Genomic DNA, 18,173 nt, shown 5'->3' on the forward strand with positions numbered 1-18,173 from the left:
CTGAACAGCAGCTCTTGCTCTTAAATAAAGCCCCACAATGTTACAGTCAGCTTTCCCATAACTAACACACACTGCTGTGCGCTGGCAGCACAGCCTGTTAACATGTTTTTGTATCATGTTTGATTTATTTATTTACAATTTCAGCAGTGCAGAAGCTGATTAATTAAATTCTTTCCTGGTGAACCCTTGCTGTGAATTTTTTTTTTTTTTTGAGAACCCCATTGTGGTTGACTTATTTCCATAAAGACAAAAAGAAAAAGGTCATTTGTTTTCTTTTTTATTATTATTCACTGGCACTTTACAGAAAGCTGCTAATAAATTCCCACACTGTTGCCTTTATTGTGCGATAATAAATATCAAAATAATGATTATATAATAATAACAACAATGACTGCAAATGCATTTGACATGTTGATTTAAAAATAAAATTATTTAATATGATTGTAGGAAGAGACAACATGATCAATGTCAGAGTTTTGGGTTTCTGTCACAGATTTAGTACTTCCTGTTTTATTTTGAAATGTCTTTGTGTTTCAGTTATGTCTTGACTTCCCTTGTTCCCATCTGCCCTGATCATCTGCACCTGTGTCTCGTCAAGTCTTCTGTGTATATCTTATCTTGTCTTCCCTGTGCTCCCTGCTGGTCCATATTGTCTCTACCCTCCATGTGTCAGGTCATGTTTTGGATTTTTTGTGTTTAACCTGTTGTGTTTTTTGGAATCCTGCTGAGTCAGCAGTGCTTTTGGTTTTGTTTAATTTAAAATAAATCACTTTATTGGAACTCCTGCCACCTGGCTCTCCTGCATCTGAGTCCTACTCATCCATACCTTGACACTCAAGTTTTAAAAATGTACATTGATACTTGTGTATTCTTGGCCACAAATCATTTTTTTACTCCTTTTTTTGACTAGCTCAGTTGTTAAATCCATTCTGTTAAGCATATTTTTTAATGTGTAAAAATCACTTATTGAGTTTTAGTGTAAACTTAACTATAAAAATGTTTTTAATCATTAAAAAATATTTGGATGGTTGTGCTCATTGATAAGGTCTCTCCTGTATGTGATTTTAAATTATACATAAATCTATTTAAGATAAGATACCCTGAAGCACAATCAGTATAGCTTGCATAATATTTGGCCTACTGCGTAACAATTGTTTTTGGGTGTTTTTTTTTCTAAGTTGTAGTTGGCTGACTATTAAAAAACAGTTGTGTTAAGTGGGATACTGTTCATTCTTTTATTGTTATTATTGTGATTATTTGTAAAACCAGGGACATATTTTCATTTGAAACTTGTAAATGTGTGTTTTTGTTGTCTATTCAGCTGATGCTGAAGTCACTGACGAGTCAGTGACGGGACACATTAAGAACTTGATGCTGGCCGGACTCCAAAGTGGAGAAAAGGAGCCTCCTTAGACTGTGGAACAGCTAATGCTTTCCGAAAGCTCACACTGGGGAGGGAACAATGTGCTGTTATGGGATCGCTGCGAATGCTCAGCTAAAGATGCAGAGATAGAATAAAGAAACTCTCCAGTGCGCCTTGGTACCGCAATATCTGTGTGAACATGACTAAACTCTTTCACTGCTGTCTTTTTAACTCTGTGCTGGCCAGAAAAATGTATTCTTTTGACCTCATTATTCCATATGTTAAATGGTACTCTTCATCTCATGTACCAGATGGATGCCACACACCCTTCTTCCCTTTGCTTTCTTTCTAAAACAAAAAATAAATTAACAAATAAAATGTGCTTTTTGAATGGCTGCTACAAAAGAAAAGGCATTTAGAAATGAGCCATATTTTCTGTTTTATCTCCCATGAGTTAATATCTGTAGACTCTTCATAAGAGACACCTGACAGCTCTTTTCTGGATCCTCAGCCTTGAATCAGTAGACTGCATCGACATTTGTAAAAAGTAAAAGAAAATATTAAGGTATAATACTTGGCTATGACTCCATATTGTAGCACACTGCCGTATCTTATTACAGTGCGAACATTTTAAAGGATCAAATATTAATCTCTAAGCTACATTATTTAAACAATAAAATGAACAAAAGAAATTGTAAGTTATTTATCTGTACACAATCTGTTCTAAAAAAAAACCTAGCTATTAAATAAAAAGGGTTTATGAAATGTGACTAATATTTAACATTTACTTGAATAACACGGGGACAGATTTAGAAATATCATGGCATTTGCTACAGGTACACTGGAGACTTTGGGTGTCAGAGCTGTAAGTGGGTCAAAATCTTACTCCGTAACATTCCTCTTTTTCCACTCTAAATGAGCTACTCACTGTTAATTTCCCTTCTGTACTACAGTTCTGAGCATAAAGCCAGAGATGCACAGAGCCTAATTAATTTCATGTGAAAATGTTGCACCGTTTATCCGTCAAATGTCCGACTGCTGAGCTCACCAGTAGAATCTGTTGGGAACTACGTTGTCATGCACAAGCTGCCATCTCCTCCCAAATTCAACCGAGACGTAGAGCTGGAAAAAAATGAAAATGCATTAATTGAATAAATATGGTATGGTGAACACAGAATGACAGAGGAATGAGAATATCCAAGAGAGTTACTGCCTGATTTATGCCCAAACTGTATTATTGAGAGGCTGTCAACTCTGAAGTCGTACCATCAGCATACTTATATACTCCATGGGAAAATGGAATATCGGTCCAAGCATTTGGATGAAATACTTTTGTTCTTACAGTAACTGAACAGGATTTCAACACAACTGACATTATAAAACCATTTTACTACCATCATTTCTCTCCATGGTGCAGTTCTGCTGGTGTTCAAGCACTCTGAGGGCCTGTCATCTTACCTCAGTGATCGAGCTGCATCTTAAGCTCTCAAGCTTTACAAGATCAGCAGCATCATTCTGAATCATCTCAGAACTTGCAATTTTTAAACAATGTGACAGGCAATCGATAAATGCAAAATGACTAAGCCGAGATTCATTTAGGTTATTTTTTTGTTTTTTTTTTGTTTTTGGCAGTGATAAAAAGAAAAACAGCCAAAGTGTAGCCTTAAAAAGACAAGAGAGAATGACCTGAAGGCAAACTTTTTTGAAGCATCTTTATTTTGATCCGCTGATGGCTCTCAAGTTAGCTTTCATCTTCCTCACTGCACCATTTATCTCACTTTTTAGACCTTGACTGGTTCTGTCTCTGAAAATCAAGGCTTCCATTCGTGGGCTTTGGAGGGCTGAGTTTGATGTCTCTGCTGCTGAGTAAAGCAGACAGAAGGGTTCTCGCACAAACTAATGGAGGGTATGTGTTAATCCTCACAAATGTGTGTGTTTGTGTGTGTGTGTGCGCGCGCTTGTGGGTTGTTTGTGGAGTGTTTCCCTTGTTAACTTTCCCCTGCGCTGTCTAGGACATATCCATTCAAAGCTGTCTGCAGCCAGACCTTATGGCTTATTCAGGGTGCAGGTGATCCTGTGCTTCGGATTTGGCAACTGCAGCCTTGGCTTTAGAGGCAGAATTCAGTGTTCAAGTCTTGGAAGGGAGCTGGTCTTTTACAAAACGAATGCTTTTGACCAAAACGGCAAACAGTCTTATTGTACTCTATAGAAATTATTTGTCCATGAGCTTATATTTACCACAATCAGGCACGGGGGAAAAAAAGGCTAGCAATAGGATGTAAGCAACAGTTCCACCTTAAGTCTGGATGGTCTCACAAGGATTTTCTTCCATCATATTTTTTAGCTTTAATTCTGTTTCATTCATGCCAGAGGACACCCACACATTACCTTTTGGTCGTGGCTGTAAGCCAAGATCCAGTCTTCCTGCTCGGGGTGAAAAAGCAGGCTGAGGATATCAAAGGCTAAGCTGTGTTTCTGATAGGACGCCCCCTCGTCAAGGCTAATGAGGAGGCTGCTCTCCACCACTGGGTCAGTCAGTAACATTATCTGAAACAAGAAAAGACATGGGAAAAATCAGACGCTCACCTTGAAAACATTCATTCTACAGGGCTTAAGCCGCTGCTTGTTCAATGAGACGCTTGGAATAGACGGATAATGCGGGCTCCTGCAGGGATGCTTTGTAGTGAAAGTGATAATCTGCTGACAGATGTATTCAAGCCTGGTAGGATTTTTCGACATGCACATTAAAACTTACCTTCCTTTTGTTGTTCGGACTCACATATAAGTAGCTCAGTATGGTCTTGGAACCAACTTTCTCATTTAGTTTTTCATACGTGGTCCCATAATCGGTTGACCTAGAATTCAATTACACAGTAAAGTACATGGGTTTAGTGGAGAGTAAAGGGCAACAGAAAAGCTCATCCTTGTTAACATGCTGCTGGTATCATTAAGCATGTCATGCAAGCAGAAAATTGCAACAGCAGATGTCTTGACGCAATTGGCTGGGTGAATGAATAGTTTTTCGATAGCATAAATAAATATTCCATGTAGCATGTGGGGTTACAAGCTGGACTTTTATTCTGTCTGATTTCCTGTTTTACAGCTCAGATGGCAACTTGGACCAAAGGTTTTTCTAAAAGATCAACATTGAGAGCGATTTTAACAGTTTTTTTTAAATATACCAGAAGTGTTAATTAATAAACAAATTCCAATTTTAGCTATTATTCATTCATGCAGAAGAAGGTCTCTGTTGCCTGGTTACATGTGAGAAAAAGAAAGAAAAGGTGTTTGTAAAAGTGGAATAAAGATACATATTGTGGACTTGTATGCTTCCATTTGTTTGTTGCTTTACATGATTCTTTGAATTCCAAGAAAGGTCATTTTTGTCAGTGTATAGCATATATAGTATATGTATATTCAGTGACTACTAAAAATAAAAAGGTAGCTTCTTCTTCCTGGTGTCCCATACATTTATTTAGTCTAAAGGTGTTACATCAGATGCCTTCCTGACACAACCCTCAACTTCACCTTCAACTTCCTTTTATTGCCACACGGCTAGGCCGGTGGAATTAGTTCCCCTTTTAGCTCCCCTTTTATTTGGGCTTGGGAACCTGAGAACGTTTTATTGTACAGTGGCCTTACGGTGCAAGAAGAAAGGAAAAACTATCCATGAGACACTATAGTCTTGTTTCCACTGAGCAGTTCGGTACGGTAGATCAAATGCCTAGCATGGAGTCATAGTTGTGCAACAACAACAAAAGCGAGGATACCATATAGATGATACTAACAGTAACGATGAAGGTCATCCAGTAGCTCGTTTTTGTTACGCTCGGCTTTTTGTAGTTTGTCTGTGCATTCCATGCCACGTTGTATGAGAGAAGATTGAGGGTGCTGAATAGTTTTTACAAACGCTTGTGCTGGTTTCGCGCTTGGTTTTGTCGTGGGTAGTGACGTTTTGCCATCCGCCAATAAACAGATTGTATCGTGTGACGATATGTGTACCTCTGACCTTACCGTACCGTGCCATTTTTCTATGGGCCTACAAACAACGGGGGCCCAAAAATGGTACGGTATGGTTCGGTTTAATGGGACCATTTTATAATGGAAACACCCACAACACCGTACCGGGCAGCTCAGTGGAAACGGGACCTTTGACTTCACAGAAAACTTGGCAACATACAGCAACATTTTTAAAACACGGCATGCAAGGAAATTTCAGAGTAAGCTTTAAATGTGGTTATCTCTTAAATGTAGTTCAGCTGTTGGTTTTTTTTAAATGTCATGGAGAAAAAAAAATCTGTTTTGTTGCCAAATAATACTGATAATTGCAAAATCTTTTTCTTTTTCCTTACAAAAAGTTATCTTTTAAGTTATCTTTTATTATGAGGCAGTTAAAAATCCAAATCTAAAAAAGATCAATGTTTCAACTGTTCTTTTTTCTACAAATAACACCCACACATTTGATGGAGGTGCCAAAATAAATTATTTTTCAAAATGAATCTCTATAATCCTAAAAGTTAGTTAGTTCTGCCACATCTCCCATAAACGGATACACAAACGTCATGAAGAGCTCTTACCTCCATAAAGAACTCTCTGTTACTCTGCCAGAGTTGAAGTCGTAGTATTTAGTCAACATGAGAATCACCTACAAAACAGATTAAACAAATTCAAAGAAGTGCACTATGAGTGTTGAACTGCAGCAAAGAAATATCACAGTGAATCTAAGGCTATCCATGAGCATATTGTTTAAATCCCTGACAGATGCCGCTTTAGTTTATTGAAAGCAGTGATGGTACGTCATTTCACTGCTGTGAAGTCTTGCACATTCTCCATGGACAAAAGTGCTCAAGTATGTAGGTTACTAAGCTTTTAGAGTCACAGTTGGCGAGCAGGAAACGCTACCTCTGATGAAATAAATGATTAAACGAGTCTCCTAGTCAAATATGGTTCACATTGAACATGAAAAGCTTGAGATTTCAGTCACTTCAACGCTGATGTTTTCTTACACAAATATCTAAAACTAAATCAAAGACAGCTTTTGCTCATATGATTACTCATGCGTGAAGTCACATTTCTATGCTTTTAATTTTCAATTTCCTTGATCATCAGTTAAGAAATAGAATTAGAGAAATTCCTGTTTATTTCAGTTTAAAATATCTTCTCTCCAAAAGAAGGCAGTTTTAGGAATAAAAATATAAGTTCAAGAGTAATTTTCAGAAACATGGTTGTTTCATTCTTTACACAAATTAATTGGCAAACCAGCGCCACGCCTGCACTGTGCAATAATAAAACCAGCACCTCATATGGCTCTCTGGGGAAGCCTGTCTGGGCATCTTTTTCTGCATTTTAGAGCTACTACCTTATTATCAAGTGTTATGAGTGTTTGGGGTGACATTCCCTATAACAAGAATGAGTTTCATCACAGAAAAAGGAACATTTCTTTTTATCTTCTTTAAACCCCAGCTTGCAGGTATCCAAAATAGAGGAGGTTTTCTACTGTCGTGCCAAATCAATCAATCAGTCCTTCTTAAGATTTGATTTTAGATAAAAGCACTTCTCCTCCAAAACCAGCTGCTTCAGGCACAAATAAATCACACTGCCTTCACATATGGAAAGACCATTCCAGCATTGAGATGTAAAATTAAAGCAACGCATATTCATTAGAATGCATTTACTTTAAAGTTTACAGCCGAGCTGATTTTGGAAACCTGACTCTGCTCTTGGCTTCTGCTGAATGCATGAAATTCTTTATAGGATGCCTCTTTTGGCTAAAATCTGTGCAGCTTGTTACAACATTGGTCCGGTGTCCAAACTGGCCTGCAGAGATTTATGGTCTACCAATAAAATCACCTCTGTGTCTTCCAAAACCCATGCCCACACAGCCAAGGCCTTTCACAATAAAAAAAAACAACTTGCAGCAGCCAGAAAATTAGGACAAATTACACCCTCACCCATTATTCTGTATGGCAATTAACTGGGAAGAACCCAGGACAAGACTGAGGTGGAATACGCCACAAATTTTCTTGCTGACTGGAAAACTTTCCTCTGTTCTGAGGGATGCTTTGTGGTCGCAGCTAACACTTCAGCACAGTGATACAGTATTCACTTTGTAGCTGTGTCACAAAGGTGTTTGAAGCTCTGCGTGTCACGTAAGCCATTAAATTCCTATTGAAATCACTGGATGAAGGCTTTTCCATTAATGATTAGACAACAGGCCTGATAGCGGCAACCTGCAGCCTGATTTAAAATAATAATGGCACATGTTTTAGCATATCTTTCCCTTTGAATTTCAACTGAAGTGTCATGTAGAGCAGAGCCCCATTAGATTGCAGTACCACGAACATACCTCCAAACTGGATTACCTGACGTTGCAGAGAAAGCAAATTGATTTTTCAACTCAAATCCTTTGGAAATCTTAACACTTGGAGCTTAATGGACTTGGATGAATTTGTCCATTAGGCTCAAAGGAATGGAAGCATAACGGTGAGCTCGCAAGGCTTAGGGTGAGATTACTGGTGTGAAATGAAGGTGTCATGTAGGGTTGAGGTATTGAGACAGCAAAACACAAATACTGTTACTGAAGAAAGAAACGCAAGAGGGCTCATTTCAATTCATTCCCATTCTGCATCTCTTGATCCAACCCCATCAGCTGTTGAAATTAACTCTCCTCATCAATAAAACTGTCATCGCATTTAGCAGCAACAATTAAACAGATGGATGACTCCATAATAGCAATTGTTACAGGATGTACTGACTGGAATATTAATAATAAAGTGAAATATTACAGTTCACGAAACTGCTCCCACGTTTGAGGCTTTTACCCAGTGCAGGCTCCAACTCCCTTTTAAAACTTAACGAAAAACAGACTCATGGGATGATCACATATACAAATTTGATGATATAACGATTTGAATTTCATACTTTAATAAGACATGGAGCTATTAATGATATTCAAATGTGTTACATTAAATGTTGCAGGTTAGGTGAGATAACTGGAAGGAGAAAGATATAAACAGCACAGAAGTGTTATAAATGTGGCAGCAGATGTCTTTCTAGAAAAAGAAACACACACAGCTCATCGAGCAAATTCAAGATCCCTAAGGAGCTGGAATAGCACTATAAGTATACAAAGTATGAAACTTCACTTAATAAAGTCAGCACATTAAACGGCATCATTTAGTGCCTCTCAATAACAAAAGAACTGTCTATTTCCATTTCATTGTTTACTGCCCTGCAAGTCAGTCAGTCAGCAGCAGGAGCCTGCAGTCGCGCACCCTGTCGCACTTCAATACCACCTGAGCTAGACACCTAATGTACAGTTGCTTTTGTCTGTCACATCAATTTATATCACGTCATTAACAAAGGCAACATTTCCTCATGGAGCAGATGTTGTGCTGAAGCTTGGTTGTTTGAAGTCAGAGTTGTGTTGGCTCTCCCATGGATAGCAGGTCACTGCAATCATGAATTATAAAGCAACTTCACAGTATCACTTTGCACAACATAAACTCTCTTTCCCCTTGTAAAACTCACAGGTACATGCAAGGAGGAGTTAATCAAAGGTAATCATTCCGCACAGGTTTTATAAATAAAACAGTTTTTTAGCCCTCAAGGAAATAAAACTTGAAAACAATCAGCTCAAAGACAGCATGCTGTTACATCTGCAGACAATAATACCACCGATCTGTGAAGATCAAGTAAGCAGCTATTTTAATGGGCACAGTTCAGGTACTTCACGCTGCAGCGATGGCTTTCAAGCAGAACAGCAAGACTCAAACTTTATTGGACTCTTCATGCAGAGACAAGGGCACTGTGTCGAAATGGATGCTCGGTTGATAGACCATCTGAGACAACTTCCATCCACTCTGGACTTGTGCTTTCGCATCATTTACTTTTTCGCCATAATTGAAAGCCCAGGCTAGTTGAGCAGCACGACGGCATCAGCCCACTGGGCTTGGAAGCTTCAGCATGTATGAGGACGGAGACGGTTCAATGCAGGCGAGATTAGACAGCCAGAAGGGTGACTCTCTTTACCGAAGCTAGAAGTTGCACCCACTAGGTGAGGAGGTCTACTTTTTCTTTTTGTTTGTTTTTTTTCCCCCTTGTCTTCATATATATTGATGGTTAATGCCAAGTTTGGTAAAGTCCAAAAAGCCACATACAGTATATGCATTTTATTTTCCCAGAAAGGGATTGTTTTACTTATGGGTGTGTGTGGGTGTGTTTCCTTCACCAGAACCTCTTGACAGTCTACCATATTTTATTAGTCCCCAAAGAAAAGAGAAATAAATGAAAAAGAATAAAAAAAATTCTGCCAAAGAGGACTAAGGTCACCAAAAATGAAACGTGATAAAGTAGGAAAGAAAAGACAGAAAAGAAAAGGCTGCAGTTTGGTGAGTGTGTTGTAGTGTGTGTGAATGAAAGTGTAACTTGCTGTGTTTGAGAACAAAAGAGATATAAGACAACCAGGTATGTATAAAAAGAGGACAGAGAAAAGGTGGAGGAGCATTCTATAAATTCATAATTAAATTTGATGTGTGCTGCGTGTGTAGTGTGTTGAGGATGTACAGTATGTAGGCCTGTGAGTATATTGAAGCGTCAAGGAGGGGGGGGGGGGGGGGGGGTGGACAGTGCTGATAAACAGTATATAAATTACATATACATAGTATACATACAAATATTCTTTGACTACTCGTACATATTATCAGTGTTGGGAATAACCTAATAATCAAACTAATTACTATTTCAAACATTACAATGCAGTTACTGACAGTGAAATGTGGCGTGTTACTACATACTGACATGATATCTAGTGGATGTTATCCAACCTGACTCATTCTGAGTGAGTCACGTGAGTCACGTTTGAAATAGTAATTAGTTAGATTACCCGTTACTGGGAAAGAATAATGGCGTTGGTAACGCTGCTATTTTTAACGCCTTTATTCCCAACACTGTGAGTGAGTCTGGTAGGATCAATTAGATATCATTTCAGTGTGTAGTAACGCGTCACATTTAACTGTCAGTAACAGTAAAGGCGTTGTAACATTTGGAATAGTAATTAGTTCGATTACCAGTTACTGGGAAAAAATAACAGAGTTAGTAACGCCGTTATTTACAACACTGTATATTGTCATATTTAAGTATATATACACAGTACAGTACAGACTAAAATCTTTGTACACACCTCCTTAAAACAAATGGGGAAGAGTGTCCATACACACACACACACACACACACACACACACACACACACATATACATACATACCTACACCTTCATGTTTAGCACACTAGTATAGATAACTATATTTAAGCATTTAAACATTAAATATATACAATAGACTTTCATATAATATGAATACCACATACAGTGGGGAGAACAAGTATTTGATACACTGCCGATTTTGCAGGTTTTCCCACTTGAAAAGTATGTAGAAGTCTGTAATTTTTATCATAGGTACAACTGTGAGTGATGGAATCTAAAAAAAAATCCAGAAAATCACATTGTATGATTTTTAAGTAATTAATTTGCATTTTATTGCATGAAGTATTTGATACATCAGAAAAACAGAACTTAATATTTGGTACAGAAACCTTTGTTTGCAATTACAGTGATCAACGTTTCCTGTAGTTCTTGACCAGGTTTGCACACACTGCAGCAGGGATTTTGGCCCACTCCTCCATACAGATCTTCTCCAGATCCTTCAGGTTTCGGGGCTGTCGCTGGGCAATACGGACTTTCAGCTCCCTCCAAAGATGTTCTATTGGGTTCAGGTCTGGAGACTGGCTAGGCCACTCCAGGACCTTGAAATGCTTCTTACGGAGCCACTCCTTAGTTGCCCTGGCTGTGTGTCTGGGTCGTTGTCATGCTGGAAGACCCAGCCACGACCCATCTTCAATGCTCTTACTGAGGGAAGGAGGTTGTTGGCCAAGATCTCGCGATACATGGCCCCATCCATCCTCCCCTCAATACGGTGCAGTCGTCCTGTCCCCTTTGCAGAAAAGCATCCCCAAAGAATGATGTTTCCACCTCCATGCTTCACGGTTGGGATGGTGTTCTTGGGGTTGTACTCATCCTTCTTCTTCCTCCAAACACGGCGAATAGAGTTTAGACCAAAAAGCTCTATTTTAGTCTCATCAGACCACATGACCTTCTCCCATTCCTCCTCTGGATCATCCAGATGGTCATTGGCAAACTTCAGACGGGCCTCGACATGCACTGGCTTGAGCAGGGGGACCTTGTGTGCGTTGCAGGATTTTAATCCATGACGGCGTAGTGTGTTACTAACGGTTTTCTTTGAGACTGTGGTCCCAGCTCTCTTCAGGTCATGGACCAGGTCCTGCCGTGTAGTTCTGGGCTGATCCCTCACCTTCCTCATGATCATTGATGCCCCACGAGGTGAGATTTTGCATGGAGCCCCAGACCGAGGGAGATTGACCGTCATCTTGAACTTCTTCCATTTTCTAATAATTGCGCCAACAGTTGTTGCCTTCTCACCAAGCTGCTTGCCTATTGTCCTGTAGCCCATCCCAGCCTTGTGCAGGTCTACAATTGTATCCCTGATGTCCTTACACAGCTCTCTGGTCTTGGCCATTGTGGAGAGGTTGGAGTTTGTTTGATTGAGTGTGTGGACAGGTGTCTTTTATACAGGTAACGAGTTCAAACAGGTGCAGTTAATACAGGTAATGAGTGGAGAACAGGAGGGCTTCTTAAAGAAGAACTAACAGGTCTGTGAGAGCCGGAAGTCTTACTGGTTGACAGGTGATCAAATACTAATGTCATGCAATAAAATGCAAATTAATTACTTAAAAATCATACAATGTGGTTTTCTGGATTTTTTTTTAGATTCCATCACTCACAGTTGAAGAGTACCTATGATAAAAATTACAGACTTCTACATGCTTTGCAAGTGGGAAAACCTGCAAAATCGGCAGTGTATCAAATACTTGTTCTCCCCACTGTACATATGCTAGTATACATTACATAGACCGTATACACACATATATATATATATATATATATATATATATATATATATATATATATATATATATATATATATATATATATATATATATATATATATATATATATATATAAACATATATATATATACATACATACATATAAACTACTATTGCAACAACACATCATCAGTAGGGTAAAACTAACCTGTCTCACGACGGTCTAAAAAATGGGGAAGAGTGTCCATACTAGGGTGTAACGATACACTAATCTCACGATACGGTACGATACACGATATTGAGGTCACGATAACGATACGATATTATAGCAGTATTTTTTTAACAAACTTGAATGAGGAACATATGACTGGAAAGAATTGTCTTTTATTTGAAAGACACTAAATACAGAACAATGCTGTGCATTACAGTTTGTAATGCTTTATAACTTTTTAAGTTTTAAAGAGAAAGTCAGGCCAACCATTCTCCACAAACTGAACTGAAAGTAAATGTCAGGTTTGCATTATGCATCTTCAGTTTCATACAAGTACAAATATTTTGCCACAAACTGAATAGTTTCTCTCATGTATGATTTGAATTTTTTCTTTTCCAGAAATTTAACAACTAAAATTAAATGAATAAATAAAAGTAAATAAATACATACAATTTTACATCATAAAAAAGATTGATTCATGCTCACCTTATAAGTGTAAGAGGAGAATTATTTTTGTTAAGAAGGTTATTTTGGTAATTCAGGGTTCATTATTTTATAAATATATTCTTTATATTCTGATGTAAATCAGGGACTATAATTAAACTACGGTAGTCAGTTTATCTGTCTGTTATTAGTCTGTTTTAGATTGGGCGGAGTGATACGCCACAGTACGGCACTAGGTGCTGTGTTGATGTTCTAAAATCCTACACTGTTGAGCGGACATTAAAGTACACTGGAACTCAGCAGAAGTTGTCCCCGTGTTTATCCTACTCACGACCCCAAAAAGGTTTAATTTAATAAGGTATGGCTTAACTCTAACTCACATCCACATGCACACACATGCGTGGTCGGATGCGCGTTACTAGTCATGTTGTGGCACGATATATTGTTACACCCCTTGTCCATACACACACACACACACACACATATACATACATACCTACACCTTCATGTTTAGCACACTAGTATAGATAACTATATTTAAGCATTTAAACATTAAATATATACAAATATATACAAATAAACATTCATATAATATGAATATGCATACCACATACATATGCTAGTATACATTACATAGACCTTATAAACATCAGAATATGCATACATATATATATATATACACACACACACTATATATATATATATATATATATATATATATATATATATATATATATATATATATATATATATATATATATATATATATTAGGGCTGGGCGATATATCGAGATTTTAATATATATCGATATATTTTCAAACACGATATGGTACGAGACAATATCGAGACAATATCGTTTATATCGATTTTTTTTTTTTTTTTTTTTTACATTTTTTTTTTTATGATTTTGATATAGCTTATTTTGTGACAAATTGACTTGAATGTTTTATTTGAGATTTGCACAAATGTTTTGTTATTTGCACAACTGTCAACCTCAGTGGAAAAGTCTGCCTGTTACTGTCTACATTGTATTAATTGCACAGCATATTTTAATTTAATTGTTATGCAGGAAAGGGATATTTGTTTTATTTTATTCAAGAAGCATTTTTATTCTATATATGCAGGCAGTTTATTTTTATTTCATTTGTTTTATACATTTTGATATTGTGCAGACCTCTGTTAATAAAGGAACCTGTGTGACATTTGGCACGAGGCTTTGTATTGTGTGTGTGTGTGTGTGTGTGTGTGTGTGTGTGTGTGTGTGTGTGTGTGTGTGTGTGTGTGTGTGTACATCCACACACATATACACAAATACAGTTATAATAATCATTTCCATGGTTATTCCTACAGTAAGAGTGATTTACTTTTCAGTTTTCATTTTTTAGTTTTCAGTCTAAATTTAAGAAGTGTTTAAAGAGAATATAAGAGATTAATTGTATAAATTGACAAACTAAAAGTTCCCTGGACTCTTTATTAAAGTACATTTCCCCCTGACATAAATCAAGTAAAGCAGCTGATTAGATAAACATTCCCGGGAAGGATTTTTCTCAGCCATATGTCTCATTAGTCCCACCAACTGCTTTTAAGATGTCTTGAGTTGCATCACTATAAATCCAAAATGAAGAACTTGGAGTAAATCAAAGTTGCGGTTTTGAATGAAAAGCTTTTCTTACAGGGCCCAGATGGTGTAACTCTTAACAGAAATTGCAGGTGGTGATTGTAAAATAAAAGTGTTCTGAACACAAAACAAGCTGGAAACTGAGCAACAGCCAGTGAAACAATACCGACACTAGCAGTCATCTGGGAGAGTTTCTGATTCATAGATGGAGCACTTTTCTACAGACAAACACCAGAGGACTAATAATGAACTTCGAAGCTATCTTGGAAATTCAAACATGATTTCTCTAGATATTGTATCATTTTCATGTTATTTTTGCAAATAAACAAAACAAACGGATTCCTTGCTCACCAGCTGCTTCTGCAATCATTCTTAAGCTTCTTTCTGAAGTTGTTTGTGAAACAGCAGTAGAGGCACAGAGGAAAAAGACAGAGCACACGGCATAAGTCTGATTTAAGCCACCACAAAGAAGTGCAAACACAAAGATGTGACAAGAAAAAAAAAAAAAAAAAAAGGTGAGATCTCATTATGCATTGTTCCCCTGAAAACGAACATGATCTGTTTCTAGAGTAAAATCTTCACCTGACTTGAATTTGGAATTTCTTCTGTCAGACTGCATTCGGCAAAGAAGAAAGGAAACCTGGAAGGGGAGCACAGCTTGCCAATAAACAACACACTCAGCAGGATTTTAAGGCGTCAGAGAACCTCGCCACAGGAAGGCTTGGTGGCTTGACAGAGCTGAACTCTCCCCGCCAGTAATTTATGAGCAGTGCTGAGTGTTAACAAGCAGTCCCTCTGTCTGTCCGTGCCGCAAAGGCAATACCACAGCCACAAACTTGTCAAAAAGAGGGCTATCAGCTGTGTTAAGTCGAGCAATGCGTTTGCTGTTCTCATCATCGCCATGCATTTATTTAAATATGCAATGTTTGCTCCCTAAAGCACTGCTGCATCAGCTCCTCCACCTGCCTCCACACGGGCTGTCCATCACATGAGGCGGGAGAGCCAGTGGGCTCCATTTTAAAAGCATCGGTCATGGCTTGTCTGAGCATTTCAAAGCTTTTTAATGAAAGAAACGACATGTGTCCAGAAAGAGCCTGTAAGGGGATGCTGACACGCTGAAAAGACAAGTCAGCATGGCTCTTTATCATGTCAAGGGAAATGCCAAATTTTCACCATTGATCATATTAAGTCTTGTCTACCAAGCAAAAGGCCAACATGGGGAACCTGGAACGACTGCTTATAATAAGAGCCAAAACACAGTTATCTTAATTAGGATGAAGAGCAGTGTGACATTACATATATCCTTTTTATTTCTAGTTGGCCCCAAAACAAACATTGAATGATTTTCTATTCACAAAATAATGCTATTTTTATTTTTATGAATGACCCATTCATTCATTTTAGCATTTCAGAGAGTCAACTCATTATTCTAATAACATTTATAGATTGGTGTCTGGACTCCAACCTCCTCACTTTCAACAGATAATACATATACTGAGGGGCTTGGAAAAACACAGCAACTTAACACCCGATGCTGATTGTAGAATTGGAATCTACAGGCGAAGGCTGGAGAAGTGGTGGGATTTTTCAAGTAGAAGGAAGCTTGGTTCTTGAGCATCAGTTGGTAAGGTAAAGATGGACACCTTTGCTCCTTAAGTAGACAAATCAACTGGATGTAAGTGTCATGAATATTGTAGAGTGGTGGATGTGAACATAAAGACATTTTCTCAATTGCCTGTCTGAACTAGTCACATAGTTGTTGAAATTAACTTGAAATGAAGGATATATCTATAGGAGTTAAATTACACAACATAAACAAAAACAAAAAAAAAACAAGAAATGTTTGTGTGTGAGGCAGTTAATGAAATGGCAAATTATACTGCTTTCAGAAAGAGGGCAAATTTAGTGTTAAAGTGCTCAATCTTGGCTTGTGTCTCATAGGCAGATGTAAATCGCAAGTGCTTATTGAAATGAAATCATAAAATAAATCATAAATATTAGTGATCATCACCACTTAAAGACTTGCAAAGCATCGTCTGATCCAAACTCAGTCCTGCAGCTCTGAGAGTAAATTGGATCTCCAATTAGGAATGACGAGACAAGTGGCAGGAGCACCCAGTCACCTTCAGATGTTCTTACATTCCCCATTTAGCACAAATGAGCCAGAATGGCTACTGTTAATTTCATGGTAATTAAAAAACCCCATATGAATACTGAGATTTTCTCCTGTTGTGTTGCCAAAGTGTTAAATAAACAGGTTTTGTGTCTGAAACCAGTATCAGGCATACAATTACTTGCTGTTTATAATGAGTACATAAAAGCATCATGGCTGGCATGTGTACACTGCATTAGTTGGCAACGCACGTTCTTCAGAAGAAATATGCTTGAGATGCAATATTTACTTGAATGCTAGAGGTGCTGGAGTTGACTGCAAGGGACCAGTCAGGGAGTTCTGCAGCAGCACTGCCTTGCTGTTTGTGGTGTTGAAAAAGGGGAGCAATCTGGCGCAACAACTCATAAAAATGTTGTGCATGTGTTTCTTGTTGTGAATTTTTCACATCGACACAAAGAGATAAATACATTTTTATTCGAACCGCATTTATTTAATGTCCAAACATACCGTCTCTGATGGTGCTGATGTTCTTTTCTCTGCCATTACTGCAACAAAAGCAAAACAATAATTCCCTCTAACAACAGTATTACCATGTTGTATAAGGTTGTATTTTTAACTCTAGGTGTGCATTCTTCCCCCACACCTGCCAGACTCATGTGGAAACCCGACATAACTCAACAAAATGTGACATCTTAAAATGTAACTAAAACCAAATTGGTGTGAATATAGGCTCAGAGTCCTGATTAAAAGTTTTCTTGAGACTGGCACAGATGGTCTTTCGCTCATTGAATCGAGGAGGATGGGCCAAGTGCAAACAGCAACTTTGAAAACCGTTATGGACATTTGTTGCCTTAGATGCATCAAAAAATGGGCTTATTACATTTTAAAAGAACATTTTTTCCCATAGTTTTTATACTGTATATGCTGAAAATATTTGGCATATTTATGCAGTAAATATTATAGAAACATTTTTCATTTAGAAAGGCAAGCTTTGTACTTCAGATACTGAATTCTTACTGTACTTCCTGGACTCTGTTATCTCTGACAGAACAAATACTGCTAGTTAAAAGAGAAATATAGGACTTTAACATTTTTCAAAAACCCTGGAGATTGGATTTGGTGGTTCTAGTATATTTTCTGAATTGCCTCTACTCAAACCACTTACTATGGCTCATTAATCTCCTAAAGTACCAACATCTCACCAGTACCTTTACGTTCGATGTTCCATTCAGGTCTTAAATAAAACCAGTTTGTGTGTGATTGAGAACAGCACATTTATTTACATATTTATTTATTTTTATTTCCACCACTGGTGGCATGGTGCAAAAATATTAGTGGATGGCTTCGACACCACTCTCTCTACAGCTTTTTTTTTCCTTTTTTATTCTTGTCTTGTTTTACTATTCTCTTTCCTGTTCTTTATGCTACTCTTTGTCACATGCATTGCCATATTGGGGCTTGGA

General features: G+C 37.7%; 1 protein-coding gene across 2 annotated transcripts in view; it reads right to left on the bottom strand.

Annotated features, from left to right (window-relative positions):
• Positions 1-18,173, bottom strand: part of LOC133463978 (VPS10 domain-containing receptor SorCS1-like) — a 63,744-nt gene that overhangs the window by 27,575 nt on the left and 17,996 nt on the right. For both annotated transcript variants that reach the window (XM_061745842.1, XM_061745841.1), the window contains exons 2-5: positions 5,941-6,008; positions 4,119-4,218; positions 3,752-3,910; positions 2,412-2,485 (exon numbers count right to left, since the gene is read on the bottom strand). In XM_061745842.1, coding sequence (XP_061601826.1) covers positions 2,412-2,485; positions 3,752-3,910; positions 4,119-4,218; positions 5,941-6,008 — 401 coding nt within the window. The remainder of the gene's footprint in view (positions 1-2,411; positions 2,486-3,751; positions 3,911-4,118; positions 4,219-5,940; positions 6,009-18,173) is intronic.

The sequence above is a fragment of the Cololabis saira genome, chromosome 17, assembly GCF_033807715.1.
Source record: "Cololabis saira isolate AMF1-May2022 chromosome 17, fColSai1.1, whole genome shotgun sequence".
NCBI classification, from domain to species: domain Eukaryota; kingdom Metazoa; phylum Chordata; class Actinopteri; order Beloniformes; family Belonidae; genus Cololabis; species Cololabis saira.